This window comes from Linepithema humile, chromosome 4 (genome assembly GCF_040581485.1).
Source record: "Linepithema humile isolate Giens D197 chromosome 4, Lhum_UNIL_v1.0, whole genome shotgun sequence".
In the NCBI taxonomy this organism is placed as follows: domain Eukaryota; kingdom Metazoa; phylum Arthropoda; class Insecta; order Hymenoptera; family Formicidae; genus Linepithema; species Linepithema humile.
Window position 1 is genome coordinate 4,392,392 of NC_090131.1, and position 22,116 is coordinate 4,414,507.

Here is a 22,116-nt window from a genome sequence, read left to right on the forward strand (position 1 = left end):
TAAAGAAGCGTTAAATGAAAAGGATGAGCGTACAATTTCAGAAAACACGAAATTATTATAATACATATTACAATAATTTCGTGTTTTCTGAAATTGTTCTCTATTCGTCCTTTAAATAAGATTTATTATAATACACATTATAATAATTTTGTGTAATAAATAACTTATTATAACATATACCATAATACGCGATGTAAAATAATATACTATACTAAATAATATACCGCCAAACTAGTAAAATAGTTCGTAAATATCAACAGTTAATTTTAATAAGTAATTAACAGAAGTAAATGCAGCTTTGTAATTGTTCTAGATTAGAACATTGGTTTGTTGAATGCAAGCGCGACAGCTGTAATAATATTACTATAAAATTACTATCTCACTTTGTGCTCGGCTATGCTATAAATTCAATTTAATTGTATACACGATAATTATTAACCTTTTGCATTAAAATTTGCATGCTACAATTTATTCGTATGAAATAGCGCTATGTATCCTGTGTCCCAACAGATATGAAACACGACAACGGAATTAAGCGAATCGAATTATACATGGTACAAATTCCCTCAGTGACATTCAAATATAATGCGCAGCAATAATGTCGCACGGCGATATAAAAAACATTAAACGCGTGACGAGGCGACGTCCAACGATACTATCGATGGACAAATACATTTAAACCAATGAAGCGACAACAACCTCAAGTTTTTCCATCCAACTTTACTCCCTTGTCGATAATTTTATTTCCGCGCCTCCACGGGATTTTCCTGGAATTTAACCACCTTCGATGAAAACATCTCTCGAGCTTAACCGCCTTCCACAACGAGCTTAGCTGTTTGTGAGGGTGCGCGGAAGTGCACGTACAAGCCGATTAGAACGTCCGTGACCCCCTACTGATGCCCCTCGTCCGCGTTCGCCCCCGCGCATCCCACCTCCTTCCAGGCCCGACGACTGAATTCCTCGAGAGATTTACCGGAACTCCGGGATCTACGTGTTTCCTACACTTTCAATTCCGGCGCGTTATGTATCCGCGAGGCGTAAGAGATTCGGGTCGGTGAAATCGTACACGTCTCGAGCGTGTTTGCCGCTACGAGCCCGCGATTCATTCCGAGGAATTTCGCCTTTCCTGCAGGATCGAACATCGTCGCGACGTTGTCGTTTGAGTGGTTTCACTGTCGACGTTACGGCCTTATTCCGGAAACTCTTGCATCAAGCTGCGCCCGATCGTGTCAACCGCTGCAAGATCATGTGTAAATCGCAGGACGATCCTTATACGAAATCTGACGATAAATTTTTTTTTCTTCTTGTACTTTATTGACGATTGACTTTTATATTGGTTTTTTCACTTCCAAAATAGGTTTTTTTATGTACAATACACAAAGATAAATTTTTTTCACGTTTGATAACATTCTTGAAACTTATCTTTCGAGATCACTTTTTGTGACTACTGTTTTTGATATCGTAAAAATATCGTCTTTTTTTTACACTCTCCTTTAGCTCAGCCCTTATAAACTTTGCTGGATCTAATTTTCTCTTTTGTTAAAAGTTTACTAAAAATTTCACATTTGCTGTAATGTATCCGTCATTGCTTTCTGTCAAAACACGAGGACGAGAAACTGTAGTACTTTTTCTTCCAAGTTAGCCAAAGTTAGCTATACTACTGATTGTTTTTAAGGAACGAAACATTCTTTGAATTTACTTGTCAAACCTCATATTATATTTTGTTGAGTTTAAGAGGATTTAAGACAAATTAAGTCGCTTAGTTTTGCCGAATGAAATCTTTTAGTCACCTTTGACGGCGAGAGATGGACATCGGATTTTGGTTTGCGAAATTGACTTATTTAACTCATTCGAGTAAATGCCGTTGCGAGTTTCACGGTGATCCCGGCAACCAGACAGCGTGGCACTAGATCTCTTTTAACTTTCGAGTAGTTTAGAGAGCCACTGATATCGATTCACGATTACTTTACTCGTTTTCCGTCGAAGTGGAGTTGCTACGACGACGCGGAAACTTGCTCAACGAGTAACAACTACTATCCACTTTACGCGTTTTTCGAATCGCTGCATCCTATCTAATCAGACGGACAAATTCCCTTTTCTCGCGTAGTAATTTAACTTGTGCGAAAAATTTAAATACATTCCAATACGTTACGCGAGAGCCAAATTTGTTTAATTTATTCCTAATTCAATCTATTTATATAACATTGCAAAATATTTAAGCGTTTCGCGTGCGAATATGTCTGTGCTCACGGATATTGGCGTTTGAAGAATGCCTTAATCGTTATTCTTTGTATGCCTCTAGACTGCTGCAGAATGTCAATTCAGTTCTCCGTCGAAAAGTTCAAACACCTTTGCTTCTTCTGCAATTTCAAACGAAAATGGAATTTCGCATAGAATACGTACAGAGTATCGAGGAATTTCGAGCTTTTGTAAGAATTCTCAGGCATTTTTCTGTAGACATTTTGTTTTGGAATTTAAAAATGAAGGCCGAAATATTAATGATTTTTTTAAGTATTAAATTTCGATATATATTCACAATGTCATATAATACATAGATCACTTTTAGCAAAACTTTTTTAATATAAAGTTTTCATTAAAATATTACCGAACACTGAATTATTCCACTTGACACGCATCTAAATCACACCGCTCGTTTTCGCAACCCATTTATCCATCCGAGCTTGCACTTATCTTCTCGAATTTAATTAGTTTCTCCCACTGACACACGGTTAAAAGAGATATCACACGCAGAATGAGCAAAATCAAGCCGGCGCGTTAGAGACCTTCGCACAATAAACGCGCTCTACATAATTCGCCGGCAGACAGTGAATAGACTTTACAATGAAGCCCTGTGTCCGTGGCACGATGTAATATCAACGTTAAGTTCCCCGCATATACAGAGTTGTGCGATGTTTAACAGCGAACTAAGGAAATTATAGTTGCGCGAGCTAGCCTGGGTCTGCTTTCGCAGTCGTAAGACACACGATTTAGAACTATTGTCATGATGTACGGCGCTTGTGAAACAGGCTAAGCATTGCTTACAAATGTTATTCCAACCGTTTGAATTTATTCTCAATTTGAAATCTATTTTTCTATTTTATTTTTAAATTAAAACAAGACACAGTATCGCTTTCTAAATATTATATTCTGCCGTTATCCGCTGTTAGATTTTTATATTGTTTCATTAAACATTTACGTTAAAACGTTATATTCTGAAAATATTTCTGCAAACGGAGCATTATATGTACGCAGCTGATGAAACGCTGGAGAAGCTTTCCGATTGAAATAACGACGAGATAATATCAGGGATAATATGACGCGATATTAAGCGAACATTCTTCCACGCGGCGGTCTTTATACGCACTGAATTATGTGCTCCAGCTCCTTTCCATTATTCAAGGAGAAGTCTGCAGCGAGATTCCGACGTCGTAATTACATCTAGAGTCCATCGAAGTACCATGAGGTGAAATCGGCGCGCGAATTAATTTTTCACGGTTAGCACGGCGTCGATTTTCATTTTTCTGCGGTATAATATTTCCAGTCCATTCTTGAAAGAAATATGACAGAAAGAAAGAGCGGCTTCGCCGCGAGATGATAGCACTTTTCGTCCTTTTTTCCACGCGAAGAAGAGGCAAAAAGAGTACACCGAGTGGCCGAAACGGTTTCGAGCCTGCTTCGTAGACCCGCCAACCTGATTCCGTGTCCTTACGTTGCAAGAATCGCCAATGAACCTTCAACCTGGCCCATCACAGGCCATTGTGGAACTTCCAAGACTCCCTCACCCCATCGAACAGCCATCCCCGCGTCCCTCTTTCCGCGCTATTCCCTTCTTCACGCTCACCGTTCTTCACCATTCGCATTCCTCGCGAAACCTCCAGAATAATGGAGTCGCTAGCGGAAGGACGAATCGTCACGTTGAACCCGCGACCCTGCATTTTTATATTTCAATGCAAAGTGAAAAAAAAAAAGTAGTAAAGTCTCTCTGTTCGCATATTTTCATTTTTCTTTATGGCAGCCGGCACTTTTATCGAGAAATTTTTGTAGTTTGCAGTTAATAGTGGATTTCGTGGGTGTATTTCGCGAATAAACTCCAAATAACAACAATAAACGTTTGAATGTTGGCGGAATATTTCAATATTCAAAATAGTAAGAATTGTAATAAAATATTGATGACATTTTTAATGTTAGCTGTATGCGAGCATAAAGTATTTTTTGCTAAATTTTTTGATACTGCAGATGCGCTTTGTATTTTCAACATTTTTTATTTCTGTGAAATATATTTCGCTTAAGATACTCTCTCCTTATTCTAAAGTAGGTTTGTCTCGTAAAGTTCGCTAGTTCAAGCGTGAAACGTCAAATTCTTCTTATGTGAGATCCGTCAAAACCAGGCGGTGTGGTCGTATTATACTTTTATAACCGAAGGTGAAGGTGACAGCTCCAACAGTATTTCCGTGAGCTATAAAATATATTTATAACTTATAAAACTGTGTTAAATTATAAAACTGTGTTTCGAACGTAGTCAAATAAAACTTCAACATCTAAAATACGTACAATACAACATCTTAAACAGTGCAATAAAGTGCATAAACGCATAAGTTAAAGTGATATAGCGGAATTTTTTATTTCAAAAACTATTGTTTAGAATAAAAAATTTATTATTTAATACTTTGAACACTTTTCTCCTATTTTGATTTGCGAATTTTGGGACACGCCATATATATTTCGCACAATACATGACATATATTACGATGATGTCAGAATCCAATCCTTTAGATTGTCTCTCGATTGTCGTAGCTTCTCATTTTTACGTATTATAAGTTTTCAGAAAAGCGTTTGTCATCACCATCGCATACCTCAAGTATAATCGACCGTCAGTAATTTCTCTCACGCGTTTCATATAATCTCGCGAGTGACTACGAGTCATTTTTCTCACGTATCCCGAATATTGTTGAGGAATTGATAATTTCCCTCACGTATTTCCAGATTTTACCAAACAAGCCCACTGCTTTTCCTCTCCAATTTTAACCACGTATTTTAAATGATTTTGCCCACGGAGAATAAAATTCTTCGCACGATCCGACCGTTCGGTAATTACGAGGAAGTTGAAGAAATCTACAAGGAGGGCAGCGAAACGTTCGCGAAAATTACACTCGACCGCGGCCATATTTTGCGGACATCCCTTCGCAGGTATTTCACCACGTGGTGTATCGTTACAAGGAAGCGCGTGGAAGAACCGCTTCTCTCTGTTATAATGAGAATTTCATGAGCGACCTTCCCCATCTCAACGCGTCCGGTCAGGCGTGTATGTTTTATACAACGGCTAGATCAACAACACATGCGAAGAAAGAACAAGAGAAAGGAAGCTCGTTTTATGAATTCCGCCCAAACACGGCGAAAGTCTTCGAAAACTTTTCAAATAACTCGACGATCGCCGAAGTTCTGTGACGTTTCTTCCACATTGGCCAGCGATGCCCAAATGGGATGAGCGAATCTTCCGAAAACAGTGGATTCTTTCGAAATTCTTGGCGCGGGTAACGAGAACCTTGCGTGTATCTCGCACATTCCGCAAATTTATCTCCCGCTAGTAAAGCGGAGCCGTTGTCGTAAAATGTAACGGCACGCGTCTCAAAATAGTTATGTTTGGCGTTACAACGCGTTTTATTGTGTTACCAATGATAGGGGTTGCGCAGTAAAAAAAAAATCGATAGACGTACACAACGCATACATACCTAGAACCGCGCGTCGTTTGACTTTGAAACTTTGACGCTTTATTCGTTCTGCAAAACAAAATTATTTAGTCAACTCTGTGGATGTTTCTAAGTTTTATTTTTATATTGTTATTGGGTTATAACATTTTTTAAATACTGCATTCTGATATATACGGTTGTTAAAGCACTCAACACGCCTCGTGTTTGGCAACTATTATTTTAAAGTCCATTTAGAGCAGTTATCGTACTCCGGAAGAACAACAAACGCCAATTCGGTTTTTGCTTTCGCAATTCTTGATTTTTGTAGTTTGTATTTTTCACAAAACAATATGACTGACAAATATAGAGATGGTCTTGACACGAAATCAATAGATTTATGAAATTGATTGCTTTTTATTATCTCGCAAGATAATAATTAGAAAATTTAATATATAATTGAAAATTTAATAACAATTTATTGCTAATTTTTATTATTACAGTTTTTTTATTATTAATTTATTATGGGATTTTATGTTTAAAACGACCTTGAGATTGTCTTAAGAGATATCCTTTCTTTGGAATATCATGCATAAGATTGTAGTAAGTTTCGGAGAATTAACTACGCAACTTTTTACGCGAAACTTCACACAAAAGCGATTGTTACATTTTCTTCTTCTTTCTTAGAATGTAATTGTTCCGCAAGAGAAGTTATCTCTCCCGGAATATCATTAAATACGCCACCGGGTATCTTTTACATAGTCGAAAACGTATCTATATTCTAAAGCGTTTCAAATATTTCAAAGTACTTCTAAATCGAATCCCACGGTCGCCGCTCGAGCGCCTCCAATATTCATTCGGCCATCTTTTTGAAATGCGCATGTTTAAGACAGCCGACGTTCCAATTATTTCGATCGTCTGTCACCGCGCTATCCACTCAAGGCGAGAAGCGAAAAAGGTGGAAGCAAAAGTAGTCGCTGACGGCTTCCTTTCCTCGCGTCGACTCAGCGCAATATTTCGCGGTATCGAGACGAGCATATTGACGTTTCGAGCGCCAATCGTAAGTGGCCGTCATTAAAGTGTATAAAAGCCGATATAATAACTCGTCTCTCACTGGGAGCAGGCGCGGTCGTCCTCGGACTCCCCGGAGAAATTATCCTCATCGTCGAATAACCACCGTGCTCGGTTTGACTTACAATTTTTTTTTCTCGTTCCACGCTCTACAGAACCCTACAAGTGATACAGCCAATTATATCGGTGAAATTCTTTTTCAAGATTCGTACGACAATCCTCAGATCCTTATTTTCCCTCATAGTCAGTAGTGATCTGTGTCGTTTCTATTTTTATCACATAATTATTGCTAATTATTGTGCAAAAATATTATAAAATATCTTTTTGTACATTCCACGTTTCATTAAAAGGACATGTGAACGTAAGGCTATAAATTACTATAACACTCGCCGTCGAAAGGTAGATAATATTATGCCGTTAAGTCCAAAACCGCGACGCGGTTGGCAGTGAGAAATTGCGTCGTGCATTTTCGCATGTGACATCTCGTTCCCTAGAAACGCAATCTTCCCCGGTATTCGCTAAACAACGAACATTAAGTCGAGCTACGTTAATTCCCTAGTTAGCAATCTGTAAATGGCGCGCAGTTCACGTTGCACGATCGTAAACGACGTCTCGCTTTTTCACTTTGATGGATATTCACAGACTGTCTTCTCATTGTAACCTCTTGAAATGTATCTCGTGATAATGTGTGTTTTATAGCTTCTCACGATGTCAATTTCATAAAAGAAATGGCTCTCTTTCTCTTTCTTTCTCCCTCTCTCTCTCTCTCTCTCTCTCTCTCTCTCTCTCTCTCTCTCTCTCTCTCTTTCCCTTTCTCTCGCGTGTCGCCCGTGAAATTGCGAAAAGCGGAGGAACGTACGAAATGCTATTTTAATTAAAACCACCGTTTCAAACGACTCCCATGAAAGTCTGTCCCCGATGTACGCGGAGTGTTAATAATTTGAGCTGCAACGAGTCACGCCAGAAACCGCGAGAAATATTCTGCTTATTATTTTCAACTCAAGCAGAGAGAGAACGAGATAAAGAGAGGAGAACGCTTCACAGCTTTAACTATCCTCTTTAACTGTCTTTCAGTATCGCGCACGAAGTGCTTTCGAGTAATTGCGAAGTTTTTCGGAAGTCGAACACTTGTGACAATTTGTCGCAATTTATTAATTATTTGCGAAGGAAGGATAATAATAGGATAATACATAGGCAATAACAATGTCGAAACATCGATAAGTAACAAGTTGCTTAATATTCGCGAAGTAGGTCACCACGTTCGAATTTGCATTACGTTATCGTGCAAACAATCTTGTTATCGCAGTATCTATTTCTTCATGCACGACGTGATATTATATCGCGACGATATTATAGTCGGCTGTCATGGTAGTGGTCTTACCAGCGGAACATGCGCGCTTAACTTTGAGCTATTGCAACGATGTATTCGCAGTGTGTTGCTTGGGATAGTCACACGGTGTCGTCCCCGAGGATACAAAATCTGCTTACATGAGAACATTCTGGTCTTATTCGAGTTACCGCCAACACGGCTTCAATTAAACTCTGTTTCTTACTCGCTCCTGCATTATTTACTGCTGACACTTGAATGAGAATGCATGACAAAGTATACTTTTTGTCTGAAATTACTCGGAACTGCTCTTAAAAGGCAATTATAATTTTAAATATATTTTTTGTTTTATTTTCAATAAAAGAGCGTTATACAGGGTTGATCAAACATTTCCTTCGGATTTTTGCTTTTATTTTTATCGAAACATCCGAAGAAACTTTCTGAATATCATTAATCGATCCAATATTATTAATAGAACAATAGTGATTTACGCAGAATAGCTTTTATCTAATATTTTTTGTTATTTGATAAAATGTTAGATATTTTGGAATATTTAATTTGTAAATAACGGTTATTTTCTAATATCTTCTAATTAATCCAATTGACGACTGAAGACATGTATAATTTTATTTTTGTATCACTAGAAGTTTTTAAGCGAATACATTTTTTTTAAATACTAAATCGTGCTTATCTGTCATATGATTCGTCATCACGGTCCATAGAACACGCGGCGATTTCTTATCCATCGATGCCAGTATCGATATACGCGAATATGTGCACGACATCAAAGCTGTTGAGCAAATTTGAGCGCGTCAATCAAGCGTGAATCGTTTGCACGGAGCGGAGTTTACCTTGAAAGATTATCCCGACTTCAGCACTTCTTGTCCGAAGAGACCTGACAGACCGAAATGTTGCCGTCTGTCCCGGCACACTCCGAAATCTCAGGAGCCAAAGTTCCCGCCGATAACTTGCCGGGGAACTGCTACGAGAATCTACTCCCCCCGGAAGACCTGCAAGTCAGATACCTTGATTACTTAGGCGCTGGGGAGTATTGATTTCATCGGATAACGCGATTCACGGGTTTCCGTGCCATTAAGCGACCGACCTAATAATTCCTGCAAAAATTGCGAAATAAACGATTCCCACACATCATTATCCACGATCGTAGCTTCGCAACTTTGTGTTGTTTACATTTTATATTTAATTTTTTATCTTTTATATTAACTTTTTATGTTACTGTATTATTATACCAATCGGTATCTTAATTTTCAGGATTGGTGAAGTTTCGGGGGCTGGTGAGATCACCGAAAATCCGTGACATCGAAGTCAATCTCAGGCAGGCAAATCCCGATTCGTACAGGCAGGTCCTCTCCGAAATGAAGAGTAAAGAAATTCAAAATTTCATCGTGGACACGAAGCCCGAACACATGCATCATTTTCTACGAATGGTGAGTCTACTCACACACTCCTTGCATTTGGTATTATTTATAAGTAATTTTTTGAATATCTATTTCAAATAATAGATATTTTAAGAAACAATTATTATAGCTTTAAAAAAATTTTAAATTAAAAAGTTCACAGATATCAGAAATTAAATGTTTTCAACGATTATGAAAAAAATTACAACCAAGTAAATTTTTGCTGAGAGAAAAAAACAATTTTAAATTAATTAAAAGATGTACACACGATATAAAGTATTATGTTCAAAAATAATCTATGACAAATTGCTAATTATAAACTTGTTGATGAAGAATTGAGAATTATTTTGGTTTGAAAGAAAAAAAAATCACCGACTCGTAGTTTAAATATTCCATTTTGCGGGAGCGATTTCAACTGACCGTATCGCTTTGCACACATTGCAGATCCTGCAGCTGCAGATGAATGATTACAAGTACCACTACCTCTTCACGACTTTCGTAAGTACCCTAGGGATATTGAAACGCATAGTGAAGACCCACTCGATTTCGTCCGCTCGCTTTTGCGCAGGATATCGAAACCTTCGACCTCGAGGACTTCAAGTACAATTTTGTCAATATCACTGCCTTTCGTTTGGTCGACGCGGACGACGTCGGCGTACGTAGTATCCTGAGGGACATGGAACGCTATCAGCCGGGAGGGAACACGATCCTCAATAAATCGAGAATTATTCAGGTAAGCATACATAAGTTTCCTGTTTATAAATTCGCGCATTGCGAGACAGCTGTGTTTGAAGAAAAAAAAAAAAAAAAAAAAAACCATTTGGGACTATGTCTCGATTTTAGAATAAAAAGTCTGTATGAATATAGAAACGCATCTCTGAATATGAAAAGATCGCATTTTGCGATTACTTTTTCGCGTCATATGCACAAAAGTATATAACAAGCGTATACCGCGAGAGACGCCCGTACTTTCATTTCGCAATAACATTTTATCGGCCAGAATTTATCGCGAAGCGGCAGCTGATGACATTGCATCTTTGAAAGATTGGCAAGATCCTGGATGAAGGATGTCAAACAATTTATTGTCGCGTTGCATATCCATTACTATACGCGCAGCTTCAATGTCGATGAGCTCACATTGTTGTGATGCTTTTATGGATCTATAAAATTCGTTAAAAGTCAATCGAAACAATGCACGCGTTACCACATTGCGGATAATCGCATTGTTAGGATATCGATAATAATAAGCTTTTTTCAAAACAAGAACAAAATCGTAGAAAAATATGGGAAAAGCTATTTTATTTCATTATGCTTAACAAGGTCTTGCTATGGCTATGGTCGTCGAAATAAACCGTTAATCACGTACAACATATAAAAATAAATTTGCTTTAAAATTAAAAAATAATAATAAATTATAATTTATTCTTATTTAATTATTATTATAATTTTACTGTTAGCTCCGACCTATCATGGATAAAATCATGGATTTTTTTGCAAAAATTTCTTGTAATATATTCGGATATTACGATATGAAAAAATGGAAATCTGGCGCTTGATTCCATACTTTGTGCATACATATTTCCCCAGTTATTGCGATGCTTATATTAAATTATAATATAATGATTCTCTCGTAATGCATATGGAAAAAGAAATTACATTTGCATGTAGATTGAATAACATTAGATTGAATAACGTGATTGTATAACGTTTTCTCTCTGATTGATTCATAATTATATATTTCATTAATATATTTCTACATATACGTAATAATAATTTTCATTAAAATTCGCATTGTGTAAGTACAATTTCCAAAATATTATTTGTTTCAAATAATTATTAACATAACACATAAAGCTAAAATGGATAATGTATGCTTATTTTACAAATTTATTATACTCAAGTAAAATAATACATATAATGTTTTGATTTTCATCGCCAGTTTCTGACCAATAATAATAATATACATTTGAAAAAATAATTACATTAAAAAAAAAAGGAAGTAAAGAGGAAGGGAATAGCTCTTTCGACTCATGACGTAACAGAATTACGCGTTAACATCCGCTATATATGTAAAAATTCACGGCCGGTCGCAAATAATGTCCATCGTGAATACAACGCGTTTGCAACGTCTGCGTGTAAGTTTAACGTTTTTTTTCCAATTTAGATGTAGATCAGAGCGTCGTCGCGACGACGACTTCGTGAAACTCCACCGATGCCGCGTCGCGACGACAGCGTCCCGTAATCGCGTTTCGTATCACGCATATGCGTGCAAGCGTGAACGCGCTGAAAATGTCGTGCCAACGAAGCACTGTATATACGCAGCAAGAAAGCCACATGTATTTAATCGAGCTTCTAATCCATCAGAGACTCTCGAGCTTACGAGCCATTTTTTAATTTTTATACATTAACCTTTTTATTACATTAATTTCATTGAATTTTTTAGATTTAAAAATAGATTATTTAGCTTTGCTGTTTCCAGCTCTTAAGTTTTTGTACCTTTGCACACTGGAGAAATTCTTGAATCTTCATTTTTTATGATCTTGATGTCATCGGCTTTTCAAGTTTTCAAGTTTTAGATCTAAGAGCTCATGGAACTTTTGTTCTTAAGATTCTTGAATTCTTTTCTGTTTAAAAAACTTACTAGACGAAAACATAAAAATTTGTTTAATAACTATAATAATACTGTAATTTTCTCTTGTCATAAAATTGTAGCTAAAATAGTAGAATCGTATAATTTTCATTAAAAATTTGTATTGTGTAAGTACAATTTCCAAAATATTATTTTTAATAATTATTAACACAATAACATAAAGCTAAAATGAGTAGTGTATAATGGATAATATTTATTTTATAATTTATTATTATTTATTATACAAAAATACAATACATATAATATTTTGATTTTTATCGCCAGTTTATAACCAATAATAATATATATTTAAAAAAAATAATCATATTAAAAAAAAATCTTTTTGCTTGAAATTAAAATTATCTTCTTGCTTGAAATTGAAATTGGTTCGTAAAATATTACATATATCATGCGATTGATATGCTTTCTATCTCTCTGCTTTATCTGTACTTCTTCGTAGTTCAATACAAATAATCCGCATTGAAACTCGAATAAATAAATCAATTTTACGGGCGCGTGATCTCGCACTGAATTTCCACAAATATGTAGACGATTCGCGAAATTGAACGATCATATTTCCGTTTCTTTATAAACATCAACTCCTTTTTCATTTTTAAGCAAAATACGCGATATTTACAATAAGTGAAGGAAACGTTTTGCGCACAATACAGGAAGATTGCACAAAATGTCTCTTTGAAATCGTTGCTAATAATTCAAATAAGAAGGAAAATGATATTATTTCGTCGAGAGCGTCAATGCTACGCCTCGGGCGCGTCCCTCATGATTATTATTATTTTTCGCACCCTCCAATCTCGTGCGTCCCAAGGGACCAACATTTCAGGAATTCTGAAGGGCTATTTGCATGTATAACAAAACCGAGGGAATATCAACGGGTTGGACAGAAAAACGCGATCTTTTGTCTGACCGTTTGGAAGGATAGAATAACATTTCCTTAAAAGTACATATTTACCATTTTCGGGAAATATATATTTCCTCGGAAATGTCACTATTTTGCTACCTTGCTTTGTAATGGAAAGAACGGAAAATGCTCTTTTATGCAGTTGCAAAGTGTTTGATGTTGCTTTTAAAGTTGTTTCAGAATTAATGTTCAAATGTTCAATGTTTGCCCCAAATGTTAAATCTATTTAATTTCTTTTTTCATAAATATATATTGTTCTAAAACAAATATAAAAATTAAAAAAATTTTTTTTATGGTAGTGACTTGATAATTTATTCACAATTTAATTATGAAGAAAGAGATATAAACTAAATAGATTTGTATGAATCCCTCGCTCTTTCATTTTTGAGATAACCCAAATATTCTCTTCCGTTCGTCGCGTTCACAGCAGAGAGCGAATTGTAAATAGACAATCTGAAATTCCAGATGCGATACTGAGATTAAAAAACTTGGTCGCATTTACAATTCATGAGAAAATGTCCGGGTTCAGGTCTACGAGAAAAAGAGTTCTCTAATTACTTCCGCTACAGCCGTTAAACTTCCCGAAGCGGCACAGTAGTGCGCGGTGGCGTAATATTTGAATGTAATATACAGTTTAAAATCGAGCCGAGGGACGCGCGCGCTTAAAAGCATTCAACGAAAATATCCCGATAAGTCACTTCTATATTTCACTGTTGCCGTATATGAAACTTAAAGTTTCTCACAAGAAGCGCCGCTGTGCAATCCACTTTTCTTCCGTGGCGCTACTCAAGATTATTATTCTACAATGGAATTTTCCGCGCTTATTGTTTGTTGGAATTTTTGGACGCTGGATAGCGGGATTACAAGCAGTTTCGGCATGCTCTAATTGCTCGCAAAAATGTTATCAAGCGTTGCGGGGTGCGAGTCCACCGCTTCTGAGTAAATATTCGCGCAATTGTCCGGGAATATTGCCGAGATAAGGGAGAGTAAGGTTTAAGATGTGTTCGCGGAAAGTCGAGTCAAAAATAAAGCCAAAAATTCGGATGCCGCTTGAAACATTAAAATGACCGATAACATAAAGTATGGTATTATATGTATATTTATCGCGTATAAAAAATTACAGCGAATTGGGACGCACATACTTTTCTTGATTTTGTATTCTTCTCAGACGCTACAAAGGTAGCAGAAGAAACAGAAGCTAGCCGACTGTTATTATTATGTTATCTTGTTAGCGAAATGAGCGCAGGTGTTCGTGCTTTTCTAAGACTTCCTTTCGCTTTTAAAAGTGATTATCTCCGCACAACAATGTTATTGCGCGAGCAATGACAAATTCAAGTTCTTCAAAGTCTCGAGAAATTATTCTGCGTATACTTTAATAATTAATTTTACACGCGCAGCGCAATCTCTCTTCGTACTATTTTAATTCGACGAAATGTATTTTTAAGTCGCGCGGTTAAAAACTCTTCGAAGCGGGCGTAAGGTGGCCCTCCGGATTCGAAGCATACGAATAACCGCACGTTCAAGAGCTTGCTGGCAATCTTCTCGAGCAGCCTTCAGATAATAGCGCACTTGCCTTTGCACCCATTTGCTTTCGAGCGAATTGTCAAACGCTTCTGTATTGTGGAGGACAACCTGTTCTCTCGCCTCGTCGACCCGCCTGTACTACCTACGTGGACCGCGGTGAAATTACCTACGGTGGCGCTTTTGTTTCGACACCACCTTGGGCGTGCATCCCCCCCGGTCTGCCAACTTCCGTTGCCTCCTTCCTTTTCCACGCCGCTAAACGACCGAGTTAACTCCGGCAAAGTCGCACAAAAAGCTCGGTCACAATCAACGCGAAGGCGGAAGACAAAGGAAGAAAAAGGAAAGAAAGGTGGGCGCAGTTTAGGCGTCGAAGGTCGAGAGAAGGAAGTAGGCGGTTCTAGTGAGCGAGCTGCCGCCGAGATAAGTGCACGGCATACTTGGTTAGCCTTCTCTTCCTCTCGCACCCTTTCTACTCCTCTCGACTCACTGTGAAAGCTTCGATGGGGAAAATATAGACGTGGGTTAAGGTGGGTGGTTACACAAGAAGCGCCGTGTAAGTAGAACAAGTAAACCGAAAGGGAGAGAGAGAGAGAAAGAGAGAGAGCCAGAGAGTGAAAGAGAAAGAAAGAGACGAGTTGGGGGAGAAGAAAGAGAGAAAGGGAGAGCGATCGAAATCTATGTAACGAGAACGAGTAAGACGAAAACGCAGCCGGGTAAGAAGCTTGTTACATCAACGTAGAGAAACCGCAGATGCATACTGATCGCGCTTACCGGCAGCACGTTTTCTCCCCCTTTCTTTCGCCCGCGTTTCTCCTTCCTTCTTACTTCGCACTCTCGACGGGAGAGGAAACCGCGCGCCGAGGGAAGATGGACTTTTTCGGCCCTGTGGACGGAGGAGAAGCGGGCAAATGTGTGCGAGCCGCTGATGTAACAACGTAATGAGAAGGATCTACGCCAAACCGTGATGAAGAAACCGCCGGCGTTAGTGGATACCGGTGCGCCTAATTGCGAGATTTTGTGAGCTCGAACGACTTTCTCGGATAAAATAAGAATGTGTGTTTTAGAGTTATTAATAACACAGCGAGCTTCAATCTTTTGGAAAAGTTACTTTATTTCGGAATTTTATACCGAGGCTTTAATCTTGTGAAATATTAATAACTTATCGAAGTTATTTTTTAATATACTGCAAACTTTTTATGCTTCAAAGAAATAATTGTTTTAGAAATCATTGCACATAATTTATACTTTAATTAGTTTATACTTTATTATTTATTAATGTTATAGGAAATTTGAGGTGGTCAAGTAGTTTGTATAGTTTGGATTTTGAGATCACATGTTACGTAGTTAATCATTCGCGTTGAAAGTTTGAACAGTTCAAACTGTTCCAACTAATTTCATGTCTGGAAGTTCAAAAATTGACATTTACATAAAGTTAGGCAGATACAAAAAGTGGTTTATTTTCTGCTTGCAGTGCATTAAATATTTGTTCCAATTTTTTAAATGTCTGAATTGTTTGAATCTTTAAATATTTCGAATTGTTTTAACTATTTAAATTTGAAACTTATTTTCTTTGCTTCGATATATTTGATATATTCTTCGAGCTCTATATTTGACGATATCTGAAATCAATCAGTACAGTGTGATAACTTTGAAGCATAGAATTTAGTTTATTCTGCAGTGTTATCGATTAGCGTTAAAAATGCGCATAGAATTATTTACAATGAGTGGCTGCGTCAAGCGAAGAAACTGTCCATTTATAAGCTGTCTGAGGACGTGTATATAACGGGTGGCCCCATTAATTACAAATTTTCACTTAATGTGCGGATTAATGAGGAAGGGAAGGAAGAACCCGGACATCAAGTTTTCTGTCTCATATTTCTCTTAACTCTTCTCCGATCCGCTTAGCCAATGAATCACTGAATTCTCTGCGCCGCGGTGGATAACCTTTGCTGTTGGCGCCATAAATCAGACTATCTCGCACTCGAAAGGTTTTATTATTTTATTTGCCAAGCCGGGGTGCAGTCATACTGCCAGGAAGGTAGGTTCCACGACGACTGCGGTGGTTGGTCAAAAATATGGCTGGAACGACATTGGCCTGGCTGGGACCTTTTCGCGAAAAATCTGCAGCGTCAAGCCAAGGAACTAACACGTGTTTTACTAACTGCAAATATCCGTATATTTGTGGTATAAAATATTACTTTTTTGTTAAATTATTATAATTATTATATTATTTGAAAATTATTTTTTTATGACGCATCTATTAAGTTGCGATTATTGAATTATGCAGGAAATAACTGTCGAAAAATGGTGGAAAGTGCAGTCGAATTTTCCTTAAAAATCGCTTCAGACTGCAATAACATATACGAAACTACTCGTATAAATTGAGTTGCATTCCGTAAATCATATTGCCTGCTAAACTGTCAATATCAGACCAGATTGCAAACAACCAATTTACAGCGACCGCTGCGAAAGGCCTGGCATATTATTACGAATCATTACAGAACGCATTACATTACGCCACGGTCAATGCGAATTTTCTCCATATAAAATACAGGTGTTCATTACCGCATATTACTTGCCCAGCTAATTCTTTGCGCTCGATCGGTTGTAATTTGCAGTTTCATAATGCTCAGTGGATTAATGGCGATCGAACTTTAATTCGCCAGCAGAACTTTATTATGGCGGACACAATACGTCCCACGGCATTCAAAATTTTCCGCTTTAAATAGAAGGAATTGAAAATGAAAGGCGAAATAAAACACGAAAAAAATATATCTATAAAATTCTGAACGTAAAATCAATGGATGGAAACAGTGCTAACTAGCTGATGTTATTTCTTTCTTTTTTTAAATTTATGTTATGTGAAAAGTGGAAAGAAATTGAATCATGCAATAGAGACTTGGGTATTTGGCGACAGCGAGGTGAACAGTAAATATTGTCAGGAATAACTATGGCTTGAAATATAATATTATTGTACGTGTATCGCGCATTCTTTTCCATCAAAAAAGCGATGTATCAAATGCAACTTTTGATTTATGTTGTCTCGCTTTCCATGCTTTTACTGAAGTGGAATATGAGATTGAAAAATATCCACTGGAAATCGAAAACGCTGTCCACTGTAATGTTTATCGGCTTATGGAATGTCACGCATGTAATGCTATATTATTATTAAAGACCTTTCCGATGTTCTTCTTCCTTTATGATTTTTTGCATAATAAAAGAAGGGAGACTAGAAAAATTCAGAAATACTAAAAAGAAAGCTCGACTGCTAAAAAATTCAAGGATTCTAAAAGTTTTGTGGCGATGTATCTAGAAACGCATACCGCTAAGGGTGGCGTAAAGTCATACAAGTTGCAGCGTATAAGCATCGACAGATTCTTCGTAACGGAATAGTTTCATGTTTTCCATCCGCCAATGCGATACACAGCGCGCGTTGCAGTAAATCGCACGCCTTCCTGATCGATATATGTTTGAGTTCACCCAACAACATTGTGGACATTTTTAGATTTAAACAAATCGTGTCGCAGTCCAGTGGCGAACAGGATAAGGACCATAATCGTCTCTCTTTCCGTTATCCAGCTGCAAGAACTGCGCTTGCGAAAGATTGGTCAAGTCGACGACTTTATAAAGAAATTTCTATTTGCCGAACATTAGGAAGGAAGAAACACGTCCGTGGGATGCCGCGACATAAACCAAGATTTGTTTCAGAGTCCGCGCTGTCCGGAGTAGTATTTATTTCAATTACGTTGGACTAAAAGGAAGGCATTAATCTTTGTGATAAAGGGAGAATTTTTCGGAACAGGATAATGGATACTCGCTTAAAAAGCTCCGCTCGAAGACGAAATTTACGATGAGTGAAGATACGTGTAGCACGTGAGACCATTCGCGTGTTTTGCGCTTGTAAATTATTATTGATCCGTGGCGAATTGTTCTTGCACGTTTAAATAAATAGGCACCGATGCACCGATCCTTAAAACACCGTCTTTAATCAGGGATGCGGAAATATTTTATTTCCGCCGGGTTAATCATCGTCCGTGAACTATGCAGATTTCTCAACTGCAACGTTTCTGACCCTGATCCGCGCGTGAAAGGTGAAGACCCCCGTTAGACAGCAAGTAGTTCAACGAGGCATTTCCATTTCGCTTTAAATGCTAATGAACAGGCTGATCCTGAGCCGAACCGGCGGGCTCGCGAGGCGAGTTCGTCGTTCGTCGCAAAGTTCGGATCTCAAAAAAAAGAGATGAAAGAAGCGAGGCACACGCGCGAGCCGGGCAAAATGACAGATCTCCACGAATTAATTCCGTGGCGATTATCCGAGCGGGAACGAATCGTGGATTAGGCGGCACCGAAGTTTCGGCTCCTTCGCCGACAAATGATCCGCAATGTTGGTGCGAGAACTTACGAGAGCCGCGGGTGTCCGACGACTGACCGCCGATATATTCGAGCAGGACACGGGACTTAAATCGGGCGCAACCGGACACTTGTTCGGCGTACGTGACTGCCAGTTTCTTCATTATTCACGCGAGATTGCCAATTTCCGGGACGTCAAGGCGCACGACCGACGAAGCAATCCGTGCGGTTATTCGTATCGAATATGATCGCACGTATTTTACGCGCACATACGCGCGTACAGTAAAAGCTTTTTGAAAAATCGTACGCTTATTGCGGCCAAATATGTAATTCTCGTTGAAATGATTTATTGCACGAGTAAAATTCATCAAAGATTGCGATGAAAATTTCATTCCCAGCGCGACCTTGTTTTGCCAACAATAAACCGCCCGATGAATTTGGAGCCGGTCAGAATAAAACCTGATGAAACGATTGCATTGTTAAAGAATAATATTTTTGTAAAACATTAATATTGGAAAATGTACAAGATGAAAAAACTGACGCAGAGAGAGACAAGCACTGTCAGACTTATTTGTTACGCGAACGTTATTTGCTCAAGCGATATATTGCAGTGGGGTAGAATTTCTAAACCGGCTTAATCAAAACTTTAAGTAGCATTACGAGAGATGTTCGTGCATAATATACCACGATCAGATTATTTGAGCGCAATAAAGGCGAGAATGTCACAAATTTTGCTACGTGCATTATCAGCTACGTTGGAGTAATAATCTACCGAGTAATGTCAACAAATTTCGTCGGGCATTATGCGCGCGAAAAATATATAGCTCCAAATTATCCCAATGCGCATTCGAGTTAAATGCAATTAGGCAGAGCCACGCCGCCGTCTCTGTCCGTTACGTTACGTTAGGTTGAACTCCGGCTAATTAAAAGCACGCTCCAATTAGCCCCGGATAACTAGACTGTATTCACGATGCAACAACTATCGCAACTTCCATCCAACTAAGAGATTTCTGATAATACGCGTGAGCTCGTCCACTTCGTTTTCGTTTCGACGTAATAAGGGCGTAAGTGCTGTGATAGGAAATGCAGCGAACCGCGTTTTATTTTAATGAAATTAAATAAACTTCCAAGAAATAGTAATGCCAGATTAACCAGTGAATTTTTATAAAAGTATCTTTTCATGTTTTAAACATATGTATATAGTAATTTATTGTAATTGATACAATAACATTGTTTGATTTATTTCTGCAATTTATTGTGAGTTATTAAAAAGTTTTATGAAGAAAATTTTTTTTAATTTACTCAATTTTCTTTTTGAAATTAAATATATTTTTTTGTAGAGCAAATAACATATCTTTGAAACTTGGATTAATTAAAATATTAAAATATATATTAAAAAAATTTTAATTAAAAACATATTTCTTTCAATATACATTGAAACATTCAAAAATTAAAACTTTTATATCAGAATGGGAATTTTATCTGTTTGCAAATAAAGTCATATCAGTACACATTTTATTAACTAAATCTAGAAATTACAAGATTATCTATCATTGCTTTATAGATTTGCTTCACTGAAAAAGAATGAAACTATATGTACGTGCTATGTGGAAAAAGATTAAATGCGCAGCAACACGACGCAATTCCACTTGATACGGCTCGTCAGCGAATGTTCCGAATGGTCTCCTCTTCGGGCAAAATGTTTTTTTATTGTATTGTCAGATCTCATGAGGCTCAGCGATAAAACGTTTTAATATCGGCGGAGCCGCTGCAATCGATACAATCGACGCGCACATTCCACGCACCTCCGGTTAGCCCGGTCACTGGATAAAAAAAAGTGACAACCGCGTCGTCTATCGTCGGCCATTAATTTTTTCCCGCTCCCGAATTCACTCGGTGGACGCATCGGATCTCGTGCAATTTTTCCGCGAGGCGGGCACGCACGCACCTGCAGCGCAATTGCATTGTAACGGCGTTCCATGACTGTCCGCATTTTGACAATATGCGACTTGTAGCTAGCGTTACAATTGTGAAATTCTATATACGTATAAAAAATATAAATAATAATGCTATTTATATTATTTATATAAATAATATAAATAGCACTATCACAAAATAGATACGAAAAATAATTCAATTTTACAAAAATAAAAAAATTATTGATCGAATTATTGATTGAACGTAATTAAATTAATGAGAGCTATCCACAGTTAGTGTATGACATAATACGGTAAAAGTACACTTAAAATTAATGCGGCCTACATTCATTCATATTAATGTGGTGTTATATTACAATGGAAATGAGTAATATTTGGAGTTTGAATATTTCAACGAATTATTAATGAAAATGCGGTAGATGTATGATATTGTGTACTCAGGCATCATATCGCTGTCATGTTGCTTAATAATGTAAATAATAAATTTAAATTAGAAAGAAGAGAGATATATATAGGTAATATCTAAAAGAAATATTTATAATTTTTAATATTTTAAAAAATTTGCATGTCATTATTCTTATTAAAAATAAACATCCGTAATGGAAGTTGCATCAGCATACTATATGTATATTTCACAAATAAAATTTGGTCTGAACAAAATTTAGAGATTATAGTAATAATTTATTTGATTTCGATCGAAGAGATGAAGTTAAATGTACATTTTGTGCTATATGGAAAAAAATTAAATATGCAACAATTGCACAAATAAATAACACAATAATGAGATTTGATAATGGGATTGTTTTAAGATTAATATTATTAAATATCTAAAGCACATTCTAGCATGTTGAATTATTTTATACGATTCTATTAATATTATTAATAAATTTCCTAAATGCCATTATATTTAATTATATAAAACTAAAATTCAACTTTCTATCAACTATCGTAAAAGGACAAAAGGACTATCGAGCACTCCGCGGTTATTGCGCCAGCTAACTTGTGTCCGACACTAGTTTACGAGTTTCCGAAACCGTCAATTCGGTCTCACCGATGAATCGAACCGATCACGTGGCATCGATTAAAATTTGTCGTTTCCGGTCCTACGTGCGATTTCATTATTTCCACTGATCACGATTTCAAAATACCCGTGCGTAGCGTCGTGCCGCACATTGTTGTTATTCTGTTTGCGCGTCATTGCACTTCGTATCGTGTTGTCCGAGCAACGACGAGTGCAACGACTGGGAAAATGTACGT

General features: G+C 37.3%; 1 protein-coding gene across 6 annotated transcripts in view; it reads left to right on the plus strand.

Annotated features, from left to right (window-relative positions):
* LOC136999396 (glutamate receptor ionotropic, kainate 2-like) overlaps positions 1–22,116 on the plus strand; it is a 157,724-nt gene that overhangs the window by 68,304 nt on the left and 67,304 nt on the right. For all 6 annotated transcript variants that reach the window (XM_067353353.1, XM_067353356.1, XM_067353358.1 and 3 more), the window contains exons 5-7: positions 9,355–9,530; positions 9,945–9,998; positions 10,069–10,233. In XM_067353353.1, the coding sequence (XP_067209454.1) occupies positions 9,355–9,530; positions 9,945–9,998; positions 10,069–10,233 (395 nt within the window). The remainder of the gene's footprint in view (positions 1–9,354; positions 9,531–9,944; positions 9,999–10,068; positions 10,234–22,116) is intronic.